General features: G+C 42.2%; 2 protein-coding genes across 7 annotated transcripts; both read right to left on the bottom strand.

The window, feature by feature from the left end:
• Positions 1-643: 643 nt before the first annotated feature.
• On the bottom strand, positions 644-16,453 carry LOC122164363 (T-cell immunoglobulin and mucin domain-containing protein 4-like). 4 transcript variants are annotated; one of them, XM_042826338.1, is made up of 12 exons: positions 16,309-16,451; positions 12,157-12,501; positions 11,511-11,858; positions 10,785-10,844; positions 9,723-10,070; positions 8,289-8,591; positions 7,635-7,721; positions 6,162-6,221; positions 4,688-4,740; positions 3,988-4,072; positions 3,506-3,536; positions 644-1,369 (listed from the first exon to the last, which is right to left on the bottom strand). In XM_042826338.1, exons 1-12 carry the CDS (start codon positions 16,355-16,357, stop codon positions 1,288-1,290), a joined length of 1,851 nt encoding a protein of 616 aa, XP_042682272.1. In that variant the 5' UTR covers positions 16,358-16,451; the 3' UTR covers positions 644-1,287. The 4 variants fall into 4 exon arrangements, with proteins under 4 accessions (XP_042682272.1, XP_042682275.1, XP_042682274.1 ...); XM_042826339.1 differs by lacking the exon at positions 644-1,369 and adding an exon at positions 1,866-2,342 and having other exon boundaries at positions 16,309-16,450; XM_042826341.1 differs by lacking the exon at positions 6,162-6,221 and having other exon boundaries at positions 16,309-16,453.
• A 3,694-nt stretch (positions 16,454-20,147) lies between these two features.
• LOC122164537 (hepatitis A virus cellular receptor 1 homolog) lies at positions 20,148-26,838 on the bottom strand. 3 transcript variants are annotated; one of them, XM_042826633.1, is made up of 8 exons: positions 26,527-26,837; positions 25,099-25,443; positions 24,471-24,521; positions 22,576-22,652; positions 22,260-22,316; positions 21,333-21,447; positions 20,803-20,842; positions 20,148-20,400 (listed from the first exon to the last, which is right to left on the bottom strand). In XM_042826633.1, the coding sequence occupies exons 1-8, from the start codon at positions 26,573-26,575 to the stop codon at positions 20,307-20,309; spliced, it is 828 nt and encodes a 275-aa protein (XP_042682567.1). In that variant the 5' UTR covers positions 26,576-26,837; the 3' UTR covers positions 20,148-20,306. The 3 variants fall into 3 exon arrangements, with proteins under 3 accessions (XP_042682567.1, XP_042682569.1, XP_042682568.1); XM_042826635.1 differs by lacking the exon at positions 22,260-22,316 and having other exon boundaries at positions 26,527-26,838; XM_042826634.1 differs by lacking the exon at positions 24,471-24,521.
• Positions 26,839-27,103: the final 265 nt, after the last annotated feature.

Genomic DNA, 27,103 nt, shown 5'->3' with positions numbered 1-27,103 from the left:
TATTCTTATTTCTAATTTCCTATGTACTCAACTGCATTCTTCTCTTCTGTTTGCTGCTTCTTAAGCTCCAATTAGAATCCACCTTTGGAACCCAGAGATTTATTTATATTAACCTTAAAAAATGCCTAGAAAAGCACATTAACGCTGAGAAACAAACCCTGAGGCATAATGGAATATTCTGCTGAGATGGAGAGGGACCATCAGAGCAGTCAGCTCCAAGTAAAGTCTGTTAAGAGAGGTCTCATTAATCTCAGAATGATACTTAATTCTTTTCTTGGAATTCTCTTTAGAGGATTTGTACTTGTAACTCAGTGTCCACCTCTGTTTCTCATTGTTTCTTCCAGTTGTTGTTTGTTTTTTGTTTTTTTCCACTAGCCAATCTCATGTCCCAAAATACTCAGATCACTCCTTTTTAACTGCTTTTCTGTACCTCCACACTAATTGAGTGGTTCAGTCATGATCTCTTCACATCAGATCCACTTCACACAATTTAATTCACCATTTTGATGAAGGAGGGAGGCTTGCATTGGCAAGCACAGCAAGCACCACAACAAGTACCCTACAAAACAACAGCACAAGCCCTACAGCAACTGCAGGGCTGCTTTTCTCCAAGTTTTCCCATCCCCAAGCACCAGTCACTGAAGGACCTTACAGCTTTTATTTGTTTGAGGATGCTCACAAAAGGGTTTTCTTGGCTTCAGTGCTTTATGTTTAGAGGATCAAACACACTTTCTTAGCTCGTATTTCTTCTGCCCTTCCACATCTCCCCAAAGCAGGACCTTCCAGACCAGCAGCCAACCCTGCTCTGCAGAAGTCTTCAGTGCAGAGCTAATTAATACCTGCAAATGGATTGGCCCAGTCCTGCTAATTGGAAGAAAAAAAAAAAAATGAAACAAAGCCAGCTATTTTGGTTGTGTTCTCATAAAGGAAAGCATAAAAACTGCATGGTCCAGCAACACAGGACCAGTATACTCAGCAGGGTCTTGAACCCAGGCAAGACTGAGCAGGAGCCCACAGAGGAACCTCCTCTGCCTCCACAGAACTCATGCAGCCACATGTGGGCTGGGAAGATATGCTGTAGAGATAAAATTCTCACCGCAGCCTCAAGTGTGACTGGAGGGGAAGTCCAGGCCTGCCACATTTTGCTCAAATGATGCTTCCATCACATGCTCTCAGCTCAAGGGCTCCTTTCCTGAAGTTGCTGTAGCAGGGATTGACAACTGCAGGCAATGGAGGTAATGGGTTTGAACCATTTCCTGTGCTGATCCCACAGAGCTGCTGAGGACTTCAGTGACACAGATGAACGATGCATCCCACAGACGACCATTCCTCCAAGCAAGACCCCATAGCCAGCCACTCTGCTCTGACCCTGCCAGGCAAGACCATCAACACAAGCTATATTTTAGAGCCTAAATCTCAACCCAGCTGAAACACCATTTTGCAGCTTGTCATGATGAGGACAAAAAGGCAAATGTATTCAAATGAGTGGAGATCCCCTATGCACGCTGCTGGAGGAGACAGGGATTTACCAATGAGTGGTGGGGAATGTTATGGGGTTGGACTTCTGGGTCATTTTCCATCTCTGGAAATGCTGCAGCGCTTCTTTGGAGAGCTGAAATAGCACACCAGTCATTTCAGCACCTGGGGAATAACTAACTCCTGCTTAAGTGCTCTAGGATGTGGCATAAAAAATGCAATTTCTAGTGGTAGATTACAAAGTTTATTAGCGTAGCCTCCAAGGGTCACTCGAACATGCTGAATCAAGGGCAGCACTGGAACCCCTGAAGTGATCTACATCTTTATTTATTCTTAAGGCATTCCTGTGGCTTAATTTTTCCCTTGATTATATAAAAGCAATAAGAAACTTTGTATTTGCTGGTTTGTATATTTCTTTGCACTTCAAAGTTAAGAAGCATTCACTGATATTTCTTCTGTTCCCCAAAGTCTGAGTTGTATTCAAGGAAAAGCATTAGTAAAACTCAGAGAAAAACATTTAATTTGGTATTAACAAGAACACAGATCCCAGAAATGCTACTGAATAATGCATACTCTAAAAGAAGCTTCTTTATACAGTGCGCTTTAAAGGTGAGATGGCAAAATTTGCACAAAGATTTTAAATTTTCATAGTTGAAGCTTTGGCCTTTGGTTTACACCCACTGATATTTTAAGGGCTCACAAATGTCTCTTGATGCAGCTTGAAACAGGTCCTTTCTATTTGCAGTGCAGCTGTGCTTTATTCCAGGCCATCCACTGATGATGCAGGAGCTCTTCACAGAACAAAAAGGTTGTTTTCTCCTTCAGAGCCACTGAAAACTTTTTCAAGGTCTTCAGCTGGTCTAAGGCTATAGTAATAAGCACAGATCAGTATGTATGGGGCAAAAGTACTTTGATGCTTTAGAGCAACCTTTCTTATTTGCAATGTTGGCACATTCCCCTTGAAACAGAGACCAGAAGCTACTGAGTCCATTGATTTCAATGGCAAAAGGTCTACTTATTTACACTATGAAGTATTTACCTTGCACGCATCATTCTAACAATTAGGAAAGGCCTGCTCAGATCTTATAGTGACAGCTGCCAGATAAACACTATGGGGTTCAGAAAGGAGCCTTTCCTTGGCCCCCAGCCCTCACATCTTAGTGTAGTATGCACTGGGAGACAATCTACTATTTAAAAAGTATTGGTACTGGCAAAGGGTGATACTCCAATGGACAGCCCTATTTGGTTAGAAAAAGTCCTGTGTTCAAGCCAAGCCAGAAAACATGAGCTTATTAGGAATATGTGCCCTGGGTGATTCATCATACCTAAATATTCCACATCTGTTTCAAAATGATTACCTCAGTGGTTACCTGCTATACTTCTGTGTGATTCAAGGAGGATGTGACTGGGTGCAGTGACCCCATGAGGGCTGCAAGATTTACCCACTGGTGGAAGGTTTGGTTTGCCATGCTGCTGCACTGTGCCCCTCCTGGGCCCTTTTTTGTTTTTGGGGTTTTTTTTTTTGTCTACTGGAATGGACTGCTACTTCATGGAGGACTGTCTGTAAATCTCTGATCCCTTTCTGAGCCAAGATGAGCAAATGAGAAAAAAAAAACATCATTTTTTCCCACTGTTTACATCTTGCTTGATTTAAACCAGCCTCACCAGGCTCATGCACTAGGATTTACCCTGTCTGTGGCAGGGATGATCGTTAAGGCCTCTCCCTATACCATTCTATGATTCCATTTGGTCGAAGAATAATGCAGGCAAGGAATTTTCTTAAGGTGGGGTCACTGTGTCCCAGTGTTGGCTGCTAACCTTCCCCAGTGCTCTGGGTATCTGTTCAGTACTACATATGGGAAGTTTCCAGGAACCACTGTTTGATTTTCTGGGGTGAAGTTGTCTGAAAATTTACCTTATCAGCCCCACAGACCAGTACTGTACCCGTTACAATTAGTGGTAAATAATTTCTGTTTCTAAGAAAAAAAATACGTTGGAACTTTTAATAGAAAATTATAAAATGGATTACCTTTTCATAATAAATTTCCTTGTGTGTCTTCCTAGAAGCAAAATCATATTGTTACAATGACAAAAAAGAAATCTACCATTCTATCAAATCAGTCAAATGAGTTCAGAAGCAAAGACACCAAGCTGCAACATTTCTGTGAGCTAAGCAGGAAAGAAAGGATCTCATTCTAAGCTACATCAGTGTTCACCAGGAGCAATTCCAAGGAACTATAGGACCACATTACTAAGAATAAGAGCCCTCAGTGAGAATCAGAACTTGACAAGCGATGGGTTCTTTGCACAGGTTTCCTCCTGTTGCATCCCTACCTCATCCCCATGGTGACACAGTCCTGGGCTACGGACAGCAGCTCCACAAAATGAACTGAGTGCTGTTATACAGTCCATGGCAGATCTACCAGAGGATTCATCAGAGATACAGAAGGATATCTGCATTAGGCCACCATTGGAAATATTAAAAAATAAAAGTGCTTAAGTGGTACTTACGCTTCCAAAGTAACGATAAGAGTATCAACATTAAAATAATGAATATCCCTATGAGAGATACGGTGAGAATGGTGGAGATGCGAAACTGGAAAAGAGAAGAAAAAAGTTAAGAAGTCTTTGAAAGCATTTCTGCATCAGAGGTATCCATGCAGAAGTCAGCTCCAGGCTAAGAGCTCTGTAATATCTGCATGAGGCTGAGTTTGCAACACTCTGCTCAGCTTGCCAGAAGAAGACACATCAGGTTGATCATGATAAACAGCATGAACTGCCTGTTAAATATTTAATAAACTCTGAATGCTCTGAAGCATTTAAGCTTAAATGCATCCCATTAAACATGAACTCAGTAAGTCTATAGGAGCTTAGTCACCTTCATCTTTCTCTAAGCTAGAGACAGGGAAATGCAGGGAAATCCCCCTCCTGAAGGGGCCTCTTTCCTGCTCTCACCCAGAGGACAGCACCTCATGCAGAGGTGTTGGAGGAATGAGGAATTTTTTGAAGTGCCCGAACCAGATGGGATTGCTGCAGGTTTTAACACAACCCACAGGATCAGCAGAAGGTGAATAGATGGTTCCTGAGCTTCTGCACAAAAGTCCAGGCTACTGTTTTGCAAAGATCATCTGTTTGGCATCAACACATTGAAAAATCACCAGCCCATCCTGCTGGCCTGGCTTCTCATTAGTCAAACGCTCGTGAAACTTACAGAAAGTTTCATCCCAGCTTTCTCTGTATTGCTGGCTGAACTCAGTGTAGTCCCTGGAAACAGAAGAGAAATAAATTATCAAAGGCACAGTCCTCTGAGGGTGGGAGGGCTACTGTGCAAAGTCTGGCCCCGAGTAAGAGAAACGTAGCACCTCAAAACCAGAAGTTTACAATCTCTTTCAGCCACAAACTGTATACAGGCAACCATCAGGAAGTGTCAGCCTTCATCAAGGAAATAAGAGGCTTCCAAGGGACAGCCCATGAAGCAGGACAGAAGAAATTTGTCTCTCGCAAGAGAATTTTTACTTCCATAAGCATGATAAAATATAGCAGAGAGCACAGGTAGTTAGCAAGGCACAAGTTTAACTGGAGGAGCTGCCTCTGCTTATTTGTGGTCAGAGCTATGTGTGGTTGCTTTAGCTGGAAACCACAGGAAATACCTTAACGTTAAGATAACTTACCACATATCTAAGGTAGCTCTATCAAGATGATGCTTTGGTGTGTCTCCTTTCTTTCTTTCTCTTTTTTTTTTAATCTTAGCTTATTAAAAATAATTCAGTTGTTCTGGTTTTCTTAGCCTTGGGCATAGGAATGAACTAAACGAATGCTCAAGAAATCTTGCAGCAAACTTATAGGCTGCTGTCCTCTGATCCTACTATCTTGATTTTGGCTGGTGAACTTAAAGCCACCGAAAAATTAACCTGAACATGGCCTGTGCTCATCATGATCTCATGCTATAAAATACTGAAGTATTTAAGTATTTGAAACTCTTGATCCCTCATAGGAGGCACCAATGCTGATCAGCATCCCAAAGACAGAAGAGTGTCTTAGCTAAGCAAACTGAAGTAGCAGCTTATCTCAGGACAGGAGAGGTTCTGTGCATTAGGTCATACCCTAACGTATAGAAAGACTCTGATGAGAAGTGCTTCCAAGGGTCTGACAAGGGAACAACCATGGAGCCTCTGTATTAGCAAATGCACTGGGGACCAGATGAGTCACTTGACAGGGCATGTACATGTAGCACACTTATAGTGTCCCAAACCACAGCTGAAGGAAACACTGCATGCATGAGGCTCACAGAATGTCACCCGGCAGCAGGGCTGATCAGGCAGTCACAAGTAACCCCACTAGAACAAATCTGCATGTGTTTTTTCTTTTCCTCCAGTAGATAACTCTCCTATCTCCCCCAGATATCTCAGTTCAGATCAGCTTACCTATGACAGCTGAGCTGCTTTGTTTCCATCTACCAAAGCACGTGTTTGAATGTTATCAAAGACATAGACAGGACACAGGTAGCTCACATGCACGCAATTTTAGCAACAGAAATTTCCATTTAAGTAGAAAGTAGATTCTGGTGAGTAACAAATACAGGATATCTCACTCTGGCACACATGTCCCATAGGTCAAAATTAGATTTTCTGGCAGCGAACCACAACCTGCTTGGTGGAGCAATTATTGGTGCCTCCTCCCCATACCTGAAGGACCGAGGGTTGACTTTGGTGTTTGAAATGTGGTTGGCTCTCGCAGGGCCATTGCTGGGGAAATCAGGCAAAGACAGAAGAGAAACTAAATGAGAACCTGCTCAGCAGGAACCAAACACCCAGCTAGCCCAATCTGTCTGGCAAACGCTTGTGAGAAATTAACTAACAAAAACAGACGAGGTTCTGTCTGGACTTGGCTTATAGCACAGCTTCACCGAACACAAACTGGGCACCATCCACCTTGTTTTCAATTCTCAGGTAGATTCTCAATACCTCTGAAACATTACAGTAAAATGATACCCATGCAAGAACATGTTTTTGTTGTTTTTTGTTGTTGTTGTTGTTTTTAATGAAGATACTATGTTTAACTATGCTGCAGCATTTGCAGACACGTGGCAGTTTTGTTGTTGGAAATAGCATGACAAGTTTTTGCAGGGGTGGGAGCTTGCATGATTCACATAGCATGGTACATTGCCTGCTCTTACTCATTTAGTGACAGCTCTTTCCAGCCCACGGTTTCCTCCTGAATCCCGGAGGTAAGCCTCTTTCCAAGACTTCCTATTTACAACAACAGATCACGGGCATTATCCAGAATTATATAAAAAAGATGAGAAGCAGAGTAGTGCAAGAAATGCTCACATATGCTCAAGAGATCAGTTAAGCCTCTTTCATGAGCCTCCACGGGCATTCAAGGAATGGTTTCCTAAACTGTTTCTGCTGCAAGTCACTAGACCTATCAAAAGGAGATCTGCAAAAACCTAAATACTGTGTGAGCAGTGGCCTCTCCTAACAGCCAGATATGACACCATCCTTGAATTTTAGTTTTCCATTTTTAAAGTCATCACTTCCAGGTGTCTGATGGACACGTTCTGACACCTGAACAACGGTCTGGTTTTTGTTTGTACTTGACTAGCAGCCATGAAGTGCAAACTTCATGAGAGTTTGTTCATTTCTCAGGTCTGTCATGATTTTGTACCCCAGTTCCTTTTCTCTTGAAGGACTGACTGATGGTTGTGGTAATTGCCTGCTGCTTTCCATCATCATCAGGAGCACACAGTGGGCATGGGAGAGCTGAGCCTGCAGCCACATCTGGCAGAATCCGTTCAGTGATGACATTCAGGGAGTGTTTGAAACAGAAAGCTCAGTGGATTCACAATAATGACAGGTGAGATATCTGACAATTCAGTTTGGATGGTGACAAAGAGAAGTTTTTACTTCAGACCCGAGACTCAAGTGCTCAAAACCTGCTTCCTTCGGAGGCCTTGAAAACATGCTGTTTCCTGTTGTTTCATCCTGATTTCAGACAACTACTCTGTGTACCTCAAACCCTCCTCACTGACACATGCAACAAATAGCTATTGGTAAATGTTTGGTACACTCTTAAGAACAGTCAATACTTCTGTTTATGACAACTTCATCATTTCTCTGAGCATGCGACATCTGACCTTCCAGTGTTATTGTGCTCACCTACAGTTGGCACATCATCTGTCCAGAGAAAAGTGGCCTCTTCAGTTCCATCTGCAGTCAAAAGTATACTTGGGAATTCAGAAGTCACTGAAACAAAATAAAAGCCACTGCTCATAAAGATCACTGCTTAGGGGGTTATTCGTATGGTGTTCAGAATTGCTCATGCAATTCTGCATCTGCTAAGAGGCAAAACTGAACCACCATTCTCACGTCTGCAGCTAATCTGCAGTAAAAGTAAAAGAGTAAAAGACCTTTTCAGTGGAGCATTTCAACAGGCTTTCCCAAATAAAGAAATGGAGTAGTGCAGGCATCAGTGAGTCTCCCAAACCAGGTGTAAATTTTGCATTTATTTCTATTGTACTTGATGGGGTTTCTATCACCTAATTTTTCCAGCCTGCTAAAACTGCTCTAAAGGAAAAGACAATCCCTTGTTCTCTTGACCATTCTCCATGGTTTGGCATCAGTCACAACATGTGACCTCCATTTCCTTGGACATAATATCTACAGGCATACCCATAAGCATCTCAGAGAAACCTTCCAAGCTACAATTAATTATTTGTCTTTGGAAAGTTGCTATGATGCCTGAGTCATCTTAACATGAAAAATCTCTGTTACACAAACAAAAGAAAGCATTTTTGTTGGTTATTTTTGTACCTCTGGGAGGAGAGACTGGCTGTGTTGAGCAGAATACACTTTCACCTTCAGTCCACGCATCACTTGTTTGGAAATCGGTTGAAAAATCTGGGGGAGCACTGGTAGTCACTGCTTTTTCCAGAAAGTTATTGCTTGTTGTCTTATCAAAAGTTGGGGGTGACCAGGTGGTTGTAGGCCCTGCTGAGGGGACAGCAGCCCATGTGGTTGCTTGAAGATCAGGAGTTTCTTGGGCAGCAAAAGTTGTTGTTCCAAAATGGCTGGGGGAAGTGGGAGGTTTTCCCGTGGTTGTCATCACTGGAGGTGCTGTGTGGAAAAATTAACCAAAAGAAAAGGTGGACCTCAGCATTCACAACTCACCTTGAGGAAAGTCACTTAACCAAATTAATGAAAATGATCCATTTATTGTGATCATTGTGATTGAAAATTGTGATTGAAGGCGAAAGAATTTTTTTTAAATAGTTGTCTAATCAGCAGAAAACAAGCCTCAGGTGAGCAATTCCCAGTGCTCTGGGTTTGATTTTGTATTTTATTTTTATTTTTTTGCAGGTTTCAAACATTCCCTCTCTGGCCCTTTCACAGAATGGAAGGACTGGAACCTTGAATTGCAAATCTCCTAAATGTGCAGAACATTATTGCTCTCCAATGTCCTCCTAAAAGTAAAGACACTGAGACCCTCAGTCATTCTAGATAAAAAGTTTGATTTTCAGCCACAAGTTTCTCATCAGTTCTTTCAACCAGTCCTTTATTTTTTAAGAACTTTTGCCTTCAGACTAGGAGATAGCCATGCGATTGCAGCATTTTTGCCCCACTCTCCAGATACATTGCTTACAACAGGCATATCTAGAGCTCTGTGTACACCAGCATCAATTGCACTCCAGAACAACCTCCTGTAAAGACAAGAATAATTGCTCTTTCTGCAGTAAGGCTGGTGGCTACCATCTTTTCCCTGTGCTTCGCAATGCTTTTCAGCCTCTTCTTGGCTTTGCAATATCTTAATTTTTAACATGCAGCTTGGTCAAATAAGGGAAAAGTAATTTGAAAACCTAAGACAAAATTTCTGTACCTGGGTAAAATTAGTAAAATCAAACCAGTCTTTAGTATTCGATGAATACCAAATGAAAAATTGGATTTAATTCCAATTCCAAGGGTTCTTCTGATGATTCCAACTTCATTTAAATCCACAAATATAGTTGTGAAATGAAAAATTAAACATTTCATTTGAAAGGAAAGATAATTCAAGTAATGATTTTCTCATCAAAGGTGCTCAATGACTTTGATTCAAATGGGCAACTGGTTTCAGCCCTCCTCTGAAAACATCGATACATCAATAAAAACACCTTCCATCAAAACCAAACAGCCAAACAGACACAACTGGGTTTTCACCTCTCCTGCAGTGTTGGGTTTCTCCCCGGCGTATAAAACCCCAGAACTCACCTCTGAGCACCACCAGCTGAATGTTCTGCTTGATGTCATTAAACCAGCCCGGGATCTCCACGCGGCAGCAGTATGTGCCCGCATCTTCTGCCTTCAGCTCCTGAATTGTCAGAGACACATCTCCATAGGAAACGTAGCCCTGCAGGTTGTACCGCTGCGATGTTCTGAACGTCACCCTGTTCCCAGTGGTGTGCAGAAGTTTGTTGTTACACTTGGAGTTTGGGCACGGGCCTCTGCCCCAGCACATGTCAGAGATGTCCTTCTCTCGTGCCACCCGGTAGGAGCAAGGCAGTGTGACAGGTTGTCCCATCATTCCTCGAACAACAGTTTCTGATGCGGTGTTCATTGCTGAGGAAGAACAGGAATGAGAAATTTTGGCAGCCTCAGCTTCAGGTCTCTGCCTGTGCAACACAATGTGGCAGGAAAAGAAGCAGCACAGCCTGCAGAGCTCAGTGCTGTGACCCAAGGGACTTCCTTGCAGCCTATGGCAGCTTATGGCCCAGGGCAGGGTGGGCAACAGCCAGGAGTTCACGGATGTTGGCTCCTTGCTGCTGCTGGAGGGCTCCATTCTTGAGCCCCAGCCAACTGCTGTGGGCTGCTCACAAGGCACATCATCCATAAAACTTTTTGATTCTGCATTGACTTTTAGGAGCCACACACTTGGGTTATGTGACCAAGTGTGTCAAATGTGTGATGACAGAAGCTGAGGTCTGTTGCGGATGGCCTAAGCACAGATAAAAGCTGCGCAAATGGAATTTGGGAATTCAGCTCCCATCCCATGCCCTCTCTCGAGACATGTATTTTCATTTTGCCTTCATCCTTTTTTTCCCAATACCCATTCCTCCCTCATTTTTTTCAGTTTCTCTCCCCACTACTCTTCCCAAAAATAAAAAGGAAGGAAGAGCAGTTTAGCAGGAATACCCAAAAATACACATGTACAAGTACACAAAGTGCATATCTCACTCTGGCACACATGTCTTTATTATGTCTCTCACATTAGACTTTCTGGCAGTGAGCCACAGCCCACTTGGTGGAGCAACTGTTGGTGCCTCCTCCCCATACCTGAAGGACTGAAGGTTGACTTTGGTGTCTGAAGTATGGTTGGCTCTTGCAGGGTGGTTGCTGGGGAAATCAGGCAAAGGCAGAAGAGAAACTTAAATGAGAGCCTGCTCAGCAGGAACCAAACACCCAGCTAACCCAATCTGTCTGGCAAACGCTTGTGAGAAATTAACTAACAAAAACAGACGAGGTTCTGTCTGGACATGGCTAACAGTGCACCTCCACCAAATGAAAATAGGGCACCATCCACCCTTTCTGTCACCTTATTTCTTCAGCCTGTTAACATTCCTCTGAAGACAGGCTCAGTCACCTATTCTCCTTATCATTCTCTCTGCTGTGGCACCAGCCACAACATCTGACTTGCACGTCCATTTTGATAAGGGCAGTGAGACACTGGCACAGGTTACCCTGTGAGAGAGGTGGTGGTGCCCCATCCCTGCAGACAGCCAAGGTCAGGCTGGAGGGGCTCTGAGCAGTGATGGAGCTGTGGGTGTCCCTGTTCATTGCAGGGGAGACAGATCAGATGGTCCTTTAGGATCTCTTCCAACTGTTATGATTTTGTGATTCTAAAACATACTATCTATATGCATATTCAAATGTTTCAGATAAACCTTTCAAGCTACAGTTAGTTATCTGTTCCTTTGAATCTTTATGATACCTGATTTGGGCTAACACAGACAATCTCTGTTACACAGACAAGTAAAGAATTGGTGCTGGTTACTTTGGTACCTTCAGGAAGAAGGATTAACTCTGTCGAGTAGGAGATGCCATCACCGTCAGTCCTCACATCAACTGCTTGAAAACTGGCTGAAAAATCTGGGAGAGCACTGGTTGACCCCGCTTTTTCTAGAGAAGTGTCACTTGCTGTCTGATCAAACATTGGGGGGAAAAAAGCAGTTGTTACTCTCGGAGACTCAGTGGTTGCAGAAGCTGCTGGGGGGACAGCGGTTGCCAGGAAGACAGCAGTCTGCTCTGTTCCTTGAAGATCAGAGGTTGTTTGGGGTGCAAAAGTTGTTTTTCTGAGACGTTTTGTGGATTTGGAACCATTTTTCTTAGGTTTTTTCTTCACTGAGGTTGCTGTATAGAAAGATTGTAACCAAGAGTTAAGCTGAATTAGAGCATTCTTTGAGGAAAGCCAAATGATAATTTACCAAAAATCATCTACCTACTTAAATACTGTGGCTTAAGTAAGGAGAGTTGCTGTTTAAATTTACTGCCTAATTAGCAGAAACCAAGCCTGAGGAAGAGCAAAGCCCACATTTGTGGGTTTGATTTCTTTCTAGGCTGCAAGAAGTTAGTCCTTCACACACACAAAGAAACAAAAGAACCAGAATCTTTTATGGCTCAAAAGTCCGGAGAAGACCCCAGAACTCACCTCTGAGCACCACCAGCTGAATGTTCTGCTTGATGTCATTGAACCAGCCCGGGATCTCCACGCGGCAGCAGTATGTGCCCGCATCTTCTGCCTTCAGCTCCTGAATTGTCAGAGACACATCTCCATAGGAAACGTAGCCCTGCAGGTTGTACCGCTGCGATGTTCTGAACGTCACCCTGTTCCCAGTGGTGTGCAGAAGTTTGTTGTTACACTTGGAGTTTGGGCACGGGCCTCTGCCCCAGCACATGTCAGAGATGTCCTTCTCTCGTGCCACCCGGTAGGAGCAAGGCAGTGTGACAGGTTGTCCCATCATTCCTCGAACAACAGTTTCTGATGCGGTGTGCACTGTTAAGGAACAAAGAACTGAGAGTAAACGTGTGCTTTGTAAAGTGAGAGTAAACTGAGAGTAAATGGTGACAAAAGCTCAAGACTGTTGCTGATGACCCAAACACAAATTGCACGTGTGCAAATGCAATTTGGGACTTAGGCTCCCATCCCACTGCCTGTTCTCAGAGATTCTTTGAAAGTTGTTCAGAAACCTGGTTTGAAACTCAACTGGTGTTCTCAGTTCACTATCACCTCCTTTGAACAAAAAGTTCTGTCACGGCTGCCTTTCCGTGACAGACTCAATAGCAGGGGCCAAATTACCTACTCTTGCATGAAATTAGGTCCTAATTAAGTTGGCAGAGTGGTGCGATCTGCCTATGGGAATCTGTTGTTATTAAGCTCTCTCAGTCCCTGAGCAAGCCCTACCAACTCTCAGTTACCTGCAGACCTGTGTTCACAGGAGCTTTAACAGCTATTGTTAAACCAGTGTTAAAAACAACAGATGCAGATTTTAATTGTGTTTTTGCTCCTGATGACCAGCTCTTCTTTGGGTTTACAGCCAGTACCCACCTTAGCATCTGGTTTGAACCTTTGTCATTATTCCCTCTTAACTTTCCATGTAATTTCCAGATTGCCCTGCAAGTTATTTCTTTCTCATGAGAGACACTACACAAAAATAAAAGTTTACATATGGTGATAAATCTCCTATGGTTTACGTTCATTCTGTCTTTGTTGCTCCTCCTGCCTTGCTGACTTTTCCCCATGTTATCATTTACACACAGTAGAGAAAGAACGGAGGGACGTGGGGAGCATCCAGATCTGGTCCTCTGCTGCAGCAAGAGGATCACCCCACAGATCTGATAACTTATGGTCTGTTTCCTTACCCCAAAGAGGACTTAGAGAAGTGCTGCTGTTATCACCAGCTCTGACACTGGTTTGCCAAACATTTCTATTCTGCCAGCTGTTTAAATGTCTTTTCTTTTTGGCGTGACTCCCAGATAGCAAACAGAGATGCTGCCAATTGTGTCCATGTCTCTCTTGTTTTTTCTTCAATGGACTATTCCCCAGGTGAGGCTTTAGTCTGTGGCAGGCTGCCCCATGACTTGTTATTCGGATGACATTTCAGCTTCATTATCGCTTATCCCATTGGCAAGATAAGTTGACTGGTTCAGGTTTCCACTGCTCCAAATGCTAAAAGAGTAGGAGTAGACAAAACCAACATGCAGTATGGCATGAAGGGCAGAAGTTTCAGCAGTGAAACAAATGAAGAATTTGGAAAAAAAGAAGGGAAAAAAAGAGAGAATTTCTGTTCTGACTACAGCATAAAGCTTTGCAAAATGGCTGCTTGTTTTACTGCTTGGAAACAAGTAAGTTCATTTGTCTTGTTACAGCAGAGCAGAGAAAACAGACTCTTTTGGTGACAAGAGAACAAAATAATTCATCTGATAGGCCTTGAAAGTAGAGAACCATGAGGTGAGCCACTGGAGCGGTTTAACATATATTTTCAAATCAACCCCAACAATGATGTATGTAAAACCAAGACCAGCTTGAACTATTCCTGCAGGTGACATCGCTGCAGTTTGAGGATGAACAGACATATCTTCTGCTCTTGTTTCATCCCAGTCTTGCACAATGCAAAAGTAGCTTCATTAAGCAACTCTTTAACAAATGAAATTCTGCCTGCTCTTCTCTTCTTAATAAGCTCGAGTCTCTGCTTATTTAAAAAAAAAAAAAAAAAAAAAAAAAAAAGAAAGAAAGAAAGAAATGAAGAAGAAGGAAGACACAAGGCACCAGAATGTCTGCAGGGCAGTTTCCCACAAGTACTGGTGCTAGGAAGTTATATTTTTTTGCAGTTTCAAGTCCTCTTTTAATTTATGTGACACTAATGTTCTTAACATCTGCCTGCACTGCAGGTTAGCAGGGAAAGCTTCAATACCACAACCATCTTTCTTCAACACAATGAACCTCTTAGCAAGGACCATGTAATTTCTTTCTCAGCTGCAGACTCTTTCACAGACACATTTTCCAGAAGAAATAGCAAACAGGATTGAATTTAAATACTTTTGAAATTAAGAAAGAATTTCCTGACACGGTTCCATCCTGACACCCTAGGTTGTTTTTGTCCATGGCAATGACCTGCCCAGCCAACCAGTCTTGACCCAAGGCACTCTGAGCATCAGCTGAGCCTGGGCAGGCCCACTGAAGTCTGTGAGCTTTGTCACTCTGAATCTTTAATCCAAGTGAGAGAGAAATGCACTCCAGATATTTATCATATACTCCAAGACAGGAATGTATTCATAATTGTTTAAATCGTATGCATATACACATATTTACATACAGATTCTCTTGGAACAACCCTCAATGATAGATTAAGCAGTGTAATTGCTGTTGTAATGGTTTTATCTTATGTAGACTGGCCATTGGATGGACAAAAACACGCAAGACAGCTGGCTGAAAAAATAAGCTTTTTCCTTGATCTGTTTCAGGGATAGTTTCTCCTTTCTTTCTTTTTTTTTTTTTTGGATAAGACAATTGATATCTTTTCCATATCAATTTTATTTTTTATTTCTCCTTAAAACTTTTGCAGTAATGAGGCTTCAAAGACAACATCCTGTACACCAGAAAGAAATATTTAACTTGAGCCTGAAAGTACAGGCCTTTCTCAGTGCAGAGCTGGGCTGAAGAGAGGGCAGTAACAAAAAGTCATTCTCATCCTTCAGTAGCTCTGCATAAAAAAAGTTTTTGAAAACAAGAGCAAATGGATACCAGTCCCTCCAATTTATGCTGAGGATGAACGTATGGCAAGGAAAGAGACCTCCTATTTCTTCTGCTGAGTCTGACAGAAGAGCAAAAATATTATGGAATTCCCAGGCTACATCACTGCACCACTTGCACAGCAGACACCTCAGTGCATTCCACCACCTACCAAAATCTTTCCACTACTTTTTAAAGTGAATTAAGGACAGTGCAACTGCTCTCATTATTATCTTGGATATTTCATCCTAGTAGAGGTTAGTCGGTTTAATATTTAATCATCTAAAGCAGCATTTCCTGAAATGTTGGAGTGATTTACAAGCACAACTCTCACTAGGAGCTCGGGCCTCACTGGAAGTGGGTGAAGACATGTTTCATGAGCCAATTCATTCAGCTTCATTCATTGAGATTCATTTAATTCATTCAGCAATTTGGAAATTGCATCACTGATGCCTAAATGTGCATGCAGAAATTACAGCTATTTCTTTGAGGATCCAGATTTTAGATGGGCAAACTCTCAACATTTGCATTTAGAAGGAGAGTAATCTCCAGCCGTGCTTTTCTTCATGGTTGGACTAGATGATCTTAGTGCTCTTTTCCAACCTTAGTGATTCTATGATTCCTGTGACAATGTTCAAAGCAGCAGACAGTCCTCAGCATTTAGGAAAATATTGTCTTTATCATGTATATAAGTTCATTATGCAATCAATATTTCAATTCCCTGGCTTGGGTTGTGTCTGCCTTGGGTTGTGGAGGAGATGCAGATAGAGAAACAAAGCTGGCAATACATGTTTAGCAGCAGTAAATAAATCAGATAATTTGGGGGACAAAGCAAACTAACAAAGCATATAGATAGAAGAAACTAGATACGTTTTTTAAATTAAAACAATAACATCTTGAGATGTTAACTAACTCTGTAAGTTAACTCTACAAGTTAAAAATATTTTTTGAAGTTCTGTATACAGTTACCTCCTTTTTCCCTGTGATGCACACATATATGGGTAAAACAAGTGCTGCCATTAAAATTTTTGTTCTCTGAGCAATCCCACAGTCAAGCAGGCGAAGACTCACCTATAAAGGTCTGCATCACAATCCAGCGAAACAGCACAAAATGGGACATTTTGGCTGACGGCGACCCAAGGTCAGTGAGCGGAAGGAGAGAAAACCAGACCTTATAGCTGCCATTAAAGATGCTGAGTGAGCCCAACTGAAGTTTCGTTTCTCCATTTCCAGATTTTACATACCGCAATTGCTTCTGTTTTCCGGATAGGTCCCTCTCCCTTTCCAAGACACAGAGCGTGGTATTACCGTCGCAGTTCAAAATTGTTGTGGGTTTTTCTTTTTTTTCCTTTCTGTGAATTCTTAAGATTGATTACTGTTACGTGGTACTGAGCAGCAAGAAAAAACTCTGTGCTCTTACAGTCTTAAGCATTTGGCTTAATCTTCACCTGTGCTTAAGATTTCCTAATCCCTTTTTTGCTCTTGATTCTGCTTTCTGCTTCAAGACCCCCCTACATCTTTTTTCTGCTTCATATTTTCCTCATCCTTACTTGTTAGGTGATGATCTGCATCAACTACCAGTCCAGTGTTTTCCTTAGACTTCCTCTTGCCATTGACATACTTTAAAAAGCCTTTTTTGTTGACTGACACCACACTGATCACTGTCAGCTGAGGCTGTGCTTTGACTTTTCTTGTTCCTCATTGCAAACGCAAATTGTAGATAGACAAAATTCTGTGCAAGTAAAATGTAATGCAGTGCAAATGGAGAAAACAATTGTAAGTTCAAATAATAAAATGATGGGCTTTGAACAGACTCTACCCCTCAATATAGGATTTAGGCCTCATCAGGCACAGTACCATGAAAATATTACCTCTAGGCTTGGTAACACGTGGGGGGGGGGAAGGGGGAAAGCATATTTTAGCAATTATTATTAAATTCCATATTCTCTATTAATAAGCTATCTATTCATTGAAAAGAGAACAAATCAGAAGACATCATTACACCTCTACACAAGTTCTACTTTGTATCCCATCATTAGTTCTAGTTCCCTCTACTTAAAAAAAAGCATATATTAGAACCAAGAACAGTTTGAGGAAGGCCAAAAAGAATGGTGAAAAAAAAAAAAAGGAAGAGCTTCCACAGTTGGAATAAGTGAATGGTCCATATCAAGTCAGCCTGGAAGAGATACAGGTCTACAAAATCTTGAGTGGCATAGGAAGGTTGGAAAGAGATGAACTTTTCGATACCATCCCCACTCCCAACATAGCATGAGAGAATGATTCCTATGTTTGCAGACCTGTTGACATCCTCATCCATCACACCACCATGTTATTCATGGCAAGAAGTAGATCCCCAGTAGACTAGATTGCAGCTAAGCCAGAATGCCTTGCTTCTTTCACCAGCAGATAGCCATCCAATGCTGCAATAGACAGTTCAGTGGCAGATTCAAGGAGCACAAATCTCAAAGAACTCTTCTGAGTTTATTCTGAAGGGATGCTTCAGTGTAGCATAACAGCAATCAGTAGGAATAGACACAACAGTAGTATCCTATTGTCAATACCATAAGGCACTTTAGCCAGCAATCAGTAAAATACCTGACTGGCAGTGTTCTACCAGGTACAACTCATACAATGCCAAGTACGAGCAGCTCCAGCTGTTCTGTGAAGATCTGATGAAGCCTAACGTGTTCAATATCCCAGATACTTTTCCTCTACAGCAGGTCCTAGCTCCTCCTTCCTCTCCTATCACTCACCATCACACAGTGATCATGAGCCAATGCTCAGCTAATGCCAATGCAAGGAGCAGCTGAATCCCACCTGGGACACTAATTTGGGTCTTTATCCAGCTACTAATTTCAATGAAGTTTCTCAAATCAGGATTAGCCAGCCTGTTCTAAACAACTAGGGAAGGAAGAGAGAAGCATGGCATCATTCAGCTTTGTTTCCTTACCAAGACGGGGCATTGAAAAAGGCCATCCAGAATCCATCAGATTCAAGTATGCTGGGAAGAACCAGAAAAACATGCCTTGCTTTCTGTATCTATACTGCTATCTAGTGGCTTCTTGCAGGCAGAAAAGGAAGGACAGACTGCTCTGCAGCTTGTTAGCTCAGTAGGCTGTCAGCTGTGTGCAGTTGGAAAACCTCTTAATGGGTGAATAGGCTCAAATGCCACCTGTACAACTCTGGGGATCATTTTGAAATACCTATTCTAAGATGCACCGACATGAGTGGACATTATTTTGCATCAAAACTCTCTGATACAAAAATAAGTCTGAATTTGTCTGTAATACCAAGGAAAAAACTCCTAATGGGCAAGTACCTTTCATTATCAGCAGACCTCAGACTCCTTAAAAGTACAAATGGCTGGAATCAGATGGTTTTGGAAACCCCTCACTTCTTGTCTGAATCCCTGTGAAGATTATTAATTTGGCAAAAGCTTCAGGAAGCAGAAATTGCTGAAGATATTTTCTGAGCTCTGGTTCAGAAATCAGGTCAGACTTCCTCCAGCTCTGGCTATGGGCCAGAACTGCCCACAGCAGTGACCTGTCAACCAACCAGACAGAAAGCAATGTCTACAGAGGGGCTACTACTGATGCTAGATTAGTAGTTATTGCTAATAGTCGAACAAATAAATACAATCTTAAACTAACAGAACCACTCTAGTCTCAGTATCTTCTTATACAAGGCAGCAGATGACATGAAGAAAGCAAATGGCAGAGCTGGTTGCCAATTGAGGACAGGAGGTGTAGCTGCTCCACTGACCTCAGCTCCCCATAACAGCACAACCAGACCATGACCAAGTGTCTCAGCTGTTAACATAACATCTACTGACTCTATTATTGTTCCTTTATGCCTTAATGGTTGACGTAGCTTTGTTGTATGCACGGCTCCTTTGTAAATAATCTTAATGACAACGTTAGCTCTAAGCCTGCTGCCCTTTATGGCAGCAATGTGTGCTTTAGGTATTGCATGTTGCTGCGTGGGCTGAGCTGCAGGGTGTAATTTGCACCCAGTAATACTTGGTGAGAGCTGGTCGCTCTCCCGCCTGAAAGAGCAGAAAACTACAGAGTAGTTCTGTTTACTTGGTTGCTTTAGAGAGCTGGAAAGGAAATTTTCCACCCTAAGAACATCTCAGGGCAAACAAGGGCCCAAGGAGAAAGCCGCAGCAAGAAAGTGATGCGTTTTGCAGAGGAAAATGCACTTAGTCACACTTCTCTGAAAGCAAGCTGTGAGTATTCCGTAAGCTCCAACAATACCCCCATGAGGGGGTGAGCACCAGCAGCCCCTCCAGCTTCAACCATGGGTAGGCAGGAATTAACACACAGCTGTTATCCAGAATGGGCATGCCCAACTTCAAGAAAAAATTAATGAAAGGTATTTTGACATACGATTACTACCAAGGTTTTCCATCTGTTGTCTGTGCCAAAGCAGCTAAGAGGCTTCTTCCCCCTCAGATGACTGTTTTGTAGCAAGGGATATATTACATGATAGAGACAAATTAAGACTGTGGTCTTCCTTTCGGTGGTTTTCCTTGTGTGATTGAATAGTCATCCTGCCCCTTTCTTTTTTCTGAAAGTTAGAGAGAATCTGAAGCAGACTGTATCATTGAATGGTTTAGATTGGAGGGGGACTTTAAAGTCCATCCAGTCCCAACCCCCTCACCAGCTCAGGCTGCCCCATCCCACCTGGCTCTGAGCATCTCCAGGACAGGGGCATCCACAGCTCTGCATGTGATGGCCTGTCTCTGAGTAAAGAATTTCTTCCTAACATCTGACCTAAATCTCCCCACTTTTAGTTTAAAGCCATTCCCCCTTGTATGTGGTAACTTTCCTTATGGTTTGATAAATGGAATCTGGAAATTTCCATTCAAGCCAGTAGGGTTTCTGTTCCTGGAACAAGCTTGATAAAAGTTTTTAATTAGTATTGTAGCTTTTATTTGCTTTATTAGAATGATATGAGTGATGCTTTAGTAGTCCAGGCACACTTAGCTGCAGAGCAGAGGGAGCAGCTAACATTTTGGAAAATATTTAAAGTCCCAGAGATGACAAAGGAAAGCATGCATACAGTTCTTAGTGTATTGTGTAAATGTTTTCCTCTGCGTGGATCTCAACTTCCAGGGCACTTTGGTTCCCAGCACGTTCTGGTCTCCAAAATGCAACAGAGCTGCACACATGAGTAAAAACAAGGCTGTTAAACAACAGACAATAGAAACACAACAGAGCAGACTGTTAAATGAACCAGCTCACTGGAAAAATTGTAAAATATGCAAAAGCACTTATTTAAATACAACTGATAATGAATCATTTTTCCATTTATGAGACAACCCACACTTGAATTTTCCCTGCTCCCTAATGCACTGAATTGACAGTTAGACTCATTTTTTGTTTATAAACTAAGGATGAGTAGCAGGATTTATTAATTTCTTTTGCAATGTTTCTTATTAATTTGAGATTAAAAGAAAATCAAATTAGAGTATGTACAGTCATCATGCATCTAGCAGGAATCACAGCAACTCCCCGTGGGACTAGTTTGTCCTATTAGCTGAAGCAGAAATAGAATACTTACCTTGCAAACTTACTCAGTTTCTTCATATTGCGTAAATATCCTAAGGATGATCCAGAATGAAAATAAAGAAAAAGAAACATTGTTCTTTAAACCATGCTAAATAAGTAAAGTTACAGGTTTAGCCAAAAAAAAAAAAAAAAAAAAAAGTGCAGGAAACAAAATTAGGGAACTTTAAGCCGAGGTTTTCAGTATAGGAAATCCCCATAAGTTCCATGAAGTTAAATTCATGTGGTTTCATCTGACCAAGAGCATTTAAGGAGAAAGTCTGGCACATGAAAAACACTGGGTATAGTGACATGAAACCAGGGCCTCCTTCCTTATCATTGAGAAGGTCAGGGACAACACAGGCTGTGCCCACGAGGAAAGGAGCAGCGCAGGGGATGTGGGTTTGTACCACGTCTCCTCACCACCTCCAGGTAAGGGGGACATAAGCTCACTTTCATGGCACAGGAGACACGTGTGGCAAAGTCACAGCTGTGATTCAATGTACCCAACCCACACCTGAATAACTGCCTCTGAGAAGTACTTACGTCTACCTAGGAACAGACCCAAACCGAGGATGAGCAGAAACCCCACGCACAATCCAGTTCTGAGGTAAACACTCTTTTCTGAATACTGCTGACTGTGAGTTGATATGGATGAATTCTGTCAAACACAAAACAAATTCATGTCAGACATGGAAAAATTCCCAAATTCATGGACATGTCAAATTCATGTCAAGAGCATAAATCCTATGCAGGACTCAGAGGACATTTGTGCATTTTGTAAAGCTGCAATTAAAATGCACTTGGGAGCAAGAGCCCAACTTGAGATACTAGTTTCAATAATTCACAACACTTGTGTGAACCCTGCTGTTAAATATATTACTCCTTAACACCGTCAAAGAACCTGAGGTTATGACCAGTCCCATTTGTTCACATTTGTTCCTGGTTCCTTTCAGCCCAAGGAAGAAGCCTAATGTTTAATACTGTTTGGTGAATATCTTTATTTAATCATAAGATTAAATATCCCCTGCTGTTTTCCCTTTGCCTCCCTTTTTTGCCAGCTTACTCAGTAGTTATGTGGAGCTTTATCCCAGGATGCGAACCTGCCTTCACCTTTCAACACCTTTCAACTTCTGGAAGCCAGCTGATAGGTATCCAACCACTCCCTAAGAGCTGGGAAGATGCTGAAAGGTAGTGCAGTCCCTGACTTTCTGCACGTGCAGCAATATGAATGCCCACATACATACTACCTTGCAGGACATAACATCAGAGCTTCCCAAATGGTAGCTTGGCTGTCTTGCCTTCCTGACAAAAATTAAGATGATGCTACTGCCCATTAACACACAGCATGAGCTGGAGAACTCAGCAGGGCAGATAGGGCTGTGAGCTTGAACCCCGTACACACGTGTGGCAGGTAGATCCCTGTGCTGTCATGTGGTCCATTTTTAACCCTTCCCCATGTCCTGCCGGTACCTGCAGGCTGGAGGTTACTTCTGGGTAGTCTGAGATGCTTGAGTAGGAACCAGAGGCCTGAAAGGCAATACAGATGTTGCTAAAGGTCTTCCCTCTTTAGTAGGAAGGAAACAGTTTTTGCAAGCAAAGCAGTTTGCTTTCTCCCTTTCATAATGACCCCACAAGCATTCTTTTGTAAGCATTAAATATGCAGACTGTAAGAAAATATCTGTTATTTTGCAATCAAAACAAAATGCTGTAATTTAACTGCAGGAATCACCCATAACTTCCGATGTCTAAGCACATCATCTCAGTATAGCACAACAGTGATGCTTACAGTCTCAGGAGCTTCTGAAAGAGAAACTGGTGGCCACGTTCTGACAGTAAAGGACGTTTCACTGGCACTCCCAGGAGCTGAGCAAAAGCAAGACAAACCAACATATCACTCTCACAGGAAACCATTCTGCTTGGACAAAGAATGTATGCTACTGACCTGAGACCATTGAACCTAAGTACCTCTGCCTGGAGTCTTTGCTGTGTATATTATAAAGATGTTGTGCCATACAAAGGCATTGCAAAATCCCTCCAGTGCCCTTTTCAGAGCTTTGAAATCCTTCCAGGAAACACCTGCTATTATCTCAACACGGAGCCTAAAAAGATGGAGTTGGGCTCTGGATCCCTATCATAGATCAGAGGAGGCAGTGGATGTAAAACTAGATTATTTGATGAAAATTGATAAACACCAGCTCAGGGCCTTGGAAGACAAATTGGTGGAGAGCTGCAGATAGCAAGCTGTACTTTTGAAGTCCCAGATCACAGCTATACAATAAACAGCCGACTGAAGTGTGATACATTTGCATAGGGCATGCAGTGGATTTTGAGGTAATTTCCCAGAGCAGTTTTCAATATTTAAAATAGAGCTACAAACTGCTTTGTTATCCGCATCATCCGTCACAGTTTCTCTGTGTGCTGTCAGATGATACAAAACCCTCCTGAAAACAAAATCTTCCATTCACGTTATGACAATCCCAGGTGGCTCCTTTCATGTTATAAATGGTTAACCTTATGTCATAAGCTGCATTTTGAAGAGTGAGGATCACCTGCTTCACTGTCCTCTTTTTCAAGACAGATGCTGGAACATCCCTACATCAGAGGAACACAGACACCCATCTTTTTAAGTGTCCCCATGCAGAAATTAACTTGTATTCTCAAAAAATTGCTCCCCGGCAGCTAAGGAGGATGTCACATGGTTAAGAAAACCCATGAGAGCTGAGACTGGAAGCCATATCATTTGCAACAAGAATAGAAATGGTTTGAGAACATTTTCACTTCTTCTTCCAAGAAGGAAATGCAAGTGTTGTAACATTTTAGTGTTGCTCAACTGGTAATGTTTGAGATTGAGGGATAGATAAAATAGCATCCCTGATTTTTCTTTCAAAATCCTGCCATTAAGCTGTCATTAACTACGAACTCTGCTGTGAGTACTGGATATTAATGCTGGCTTTTTCAGATTTAAAAAAAGCTGAGTGGGTATATGACAGACATCTATAGATGCACACAGTGGAACAAAGCTGAGTAAGGAATGGATATTCCATCACAATGATGGGCCTCACTTGAGACTATGCACAGACTGCAGGGGATGTGGGCAACCTCTGAGACACAGGCAACAGCAGGGTAAAAGAATACTTACGATACAATATGTTGTATCATAACATTTCTGCTGTTTCTATATTCCTCCTCAATTTTCTGCAGTTGACAGCTAATGGAGATGGGATCCTGAACTAGATTTACGTTTGAACCAACCCAGCAACACAGTTCTTTGTTACTTAACCTTAACCAACAAGTGCTTTGATTAAATAGTGAGCACACACACAGATCCTAAAACCTTGTGTTTTATTGTTCACGGGATGCACTTCTGGATGACAAGGTGAGACTTTATACCACAGAGAAAACATATCCTGAAACAGCCACAGGGAAAACAACACTGGAAGCACCAATGAAGCATCTAGTTAAGCCCAACACCTGGGAACAACATACAAGTTCCTTCTGCTAAGCCTCTAAATAATATGAAGTAGAATTTACAGGCCAAGTTCTGATCTCAAGTCCTATGGCAGGTTCAGTAAAGTTTAGCCAAGATATTTCTATCATCTGTCATTTTGTTTCTTTTTTAAGATGTCCATTTGCAATGCAGCTAAAATATGCTATTGCCATTAATACTTGGAAAAAAGTTACCTGAGGTCGGTGGAGAGGTGTGAGTGAGAGGAGTTGCAGTAGAGACCCTAGCTGGTGTTAGAGAAACAAACAACAGGCATTATAATTAATGTCCATCCATGCAGTGAAAAAAGAGAAAATGTTTCTATAAAAGCGTGCTCAAACCAGGCACACACCTGTGAGACAATTGTTCCTTATGTTATCATGTTTTTTTTTCACAAGTAGAGATGAACTAAAACCAAAAGAAGAGTTTCCTTAAAGAAAAATTGTCAGTGCTATTTGCGTATCCCTGGGCTTTACCCTGAAACCCCGCAGAAAAAGATGAAACATTATCTTTGTGATAAAGCCGCAAGTACGGCACTTCAGATACCCTACAGTGCCCTCATTCTTCATTTCTATAAATAGTGCTTCCAAGGAAACTCAGTAGCACTGCATACCATTAAACAAAGCACCACTGCCTTCGTTGTTTGCTTTTTTATTGTTATTACTGCAGTGATTACAACGTTCTCAAAGGCAGATTAGCTTTCACCCAACTAACAGCAGGTCTGCCAGATGCTAAAGACTGATTCTATGGATGATGACAGAAATCGCTTCCTCCACAAGCTTCAAACTCCAGAAGGAGCAGCAGAGTCACTGTGACAGCACTCACCTGTCTCAACCACCACCTGGAGGTTGGTTGTCTTGTCGTTGAACCACCCTGGGATCTCCACACGGCAGCAATACGTCCCACTGTCTGTTTCCTGGGCATTCAGGATGGTGAGGGACACGTTGCCCTTCAGCAGGTTCCCTTTCAGCACGTACTTTGTGTGGTACCCCTCTGTCACTTTCCTCCCATCTGTCCAGATAATGGGGCGAGAGCATTTGGAAGGGGGGCAGGCATCACGGCCCCAGCACATTGAGGTGATGTCATGTTCTGTCCTAACCGTGTAAAAGCAGGGCACGGTGATGTTCTGACCAACCTCTCCCTTCACCAGCAGTCCTGACACCGTAGGGCCTGTGGACAGAAACACAAACATTAAAAGGTCGCGTGCGGCAGGCAAAAAGGTGAAGAGAGAATGGAGTTTGGACCTGCACAGCTCCGTGGCTTCTCTTCAGCCACATCCAGGTCAATGGGTCTTGGTTTTTCTCTTAGCTTAGATTTAATCCAAACCAGGCATGGGAGAACAGAAAGGCATCATTTTTCATTAAAACTATAGTGGGAAACCCTTCCTCACTTTCAGTAAAAAGCCACTGAAAGGCAGTTTTCACCAGCATTATAGCTGTGCATTTCCTTTTTTCTTTCGCTAAGAAAGGATTTGGGCTGTGCCTATCAGAAGACGTCTTCCAGAGCTTTCCTAAAAACTTCTGTACCTTCTTTTTTTCCCTAGCTTAAAATCCCCCCTCATTCTTCCCCAAGCTTCTAACCCATTCAGTTCCCACAGCATGGGATCCAAAGTGCAAAGATGTTGATTTACCCACATTAACATTTCAGGGATAGAATTCACTGCGGCAAGGATGGAAGTAGGAAATAGTCTAGCAACTAATTATCTCTAATCAAAGTCCCTGGATATCACTGGCAAGGGTGCTGCCCTCAGCAGGTAGCTCAACTTGTGCCAATGGATCCCAAGCAGCGCCTGGCTTCATTGCCATTGTTCCTTGGGAAAAAGCAGTCCTGCCCAATTTCATCTCAGCCATGTTTTTCCTAAACTATGCTATAATAATTATAAGTAAGTCTTATGCAAAGATTTTGCCACAGTAACGTACCATTTTATTTAATACAAAAAGGAAACTCTAAATGAATCTCATCATAAAAGGCTTTAGAAAAAACTAGAAGTATCTGTAGTCTCTTTTTTGTCTGTTGAACATATCCTACCAAACGTTTCGTGTCCATCTGCCTGTATCAATAGCTCTGCTTTAAAAGGGAGATAAGATCGTCAGAATACTGTGATAAAGTTTTACTGAATATGCAAAAAGAGTGGTTGCAATGCAACCACTCTTACCACTGTAACCCAGAATCTCTCTGCAGCCCCCAGAAGCACTGATGCACGTTACCTCCCTTCCATCCGCTTCCAGCTATTTTTCACACCCACTGAGTTACCTGTAAGCCAGATCAGAAGGATCCAGTCCAGGATGTAATGAGAAGACATTGTGGCTGAGGATGAGGAATGCTCTTATTCACTCTTTATGCACCTACATTCAAAATAAACTATCGTTTTCATAAACTGCTGGTTTTACTTCTCAGTACTAGCACGTCAGCTTCAAACAGGATGATGCCCTTTGGTTTGATCAGGATTGCCTTTCCTGTGGTTAGTCTGTTAGTCACTGAAGCTGCTGCTGCTGAGAACGCATGCAGCTGAATGCTTGCTGACTGTGGTTTGACTATAAGGTTAAAATACTCAGCAGCACTTCAGAAATCTACTTCTCTTTTTTTTCCCCCCAGATCTACTTGCTTACAGCAGGTTAAACTGTTAGTACCACCAAGCTGTCACCACCAATAATCCATTGCCTCAAGATGGGTTCCCACACCCAGAAGAGATTACATAAGATGTGTAGCAGACCAGTAAACAGAAATCATTCAGCAATGTAAGAGGGTCTTAGGAATTATTAAACCAGCATCTAATCCTAAATTCTGCTTCTAACATTGCTACTTTAAACAAATGTGATATCCTTTACAG

The sequence above is a fragment of the Centrocercus urophasianus genome, unplaced genomic scaffold, assembly GCF_019232065.1.
Source record: "Centrocercus urophasianus isolate 14NV4802_14NV808 unplaced genomic scaffold, USGS_Curo_1.0 seq_26, whole genome shotgun sequence".
Classification (NCBI taxonomy): Eukaryota; Metazoa; Chordata; class Aves; order Galliformes; family Phasianidae; genus Centrocercus; species Centrocercus urophasianus.
This window is presented reverse-complemented; position numbering and strand designations above follow the sequence as displayed.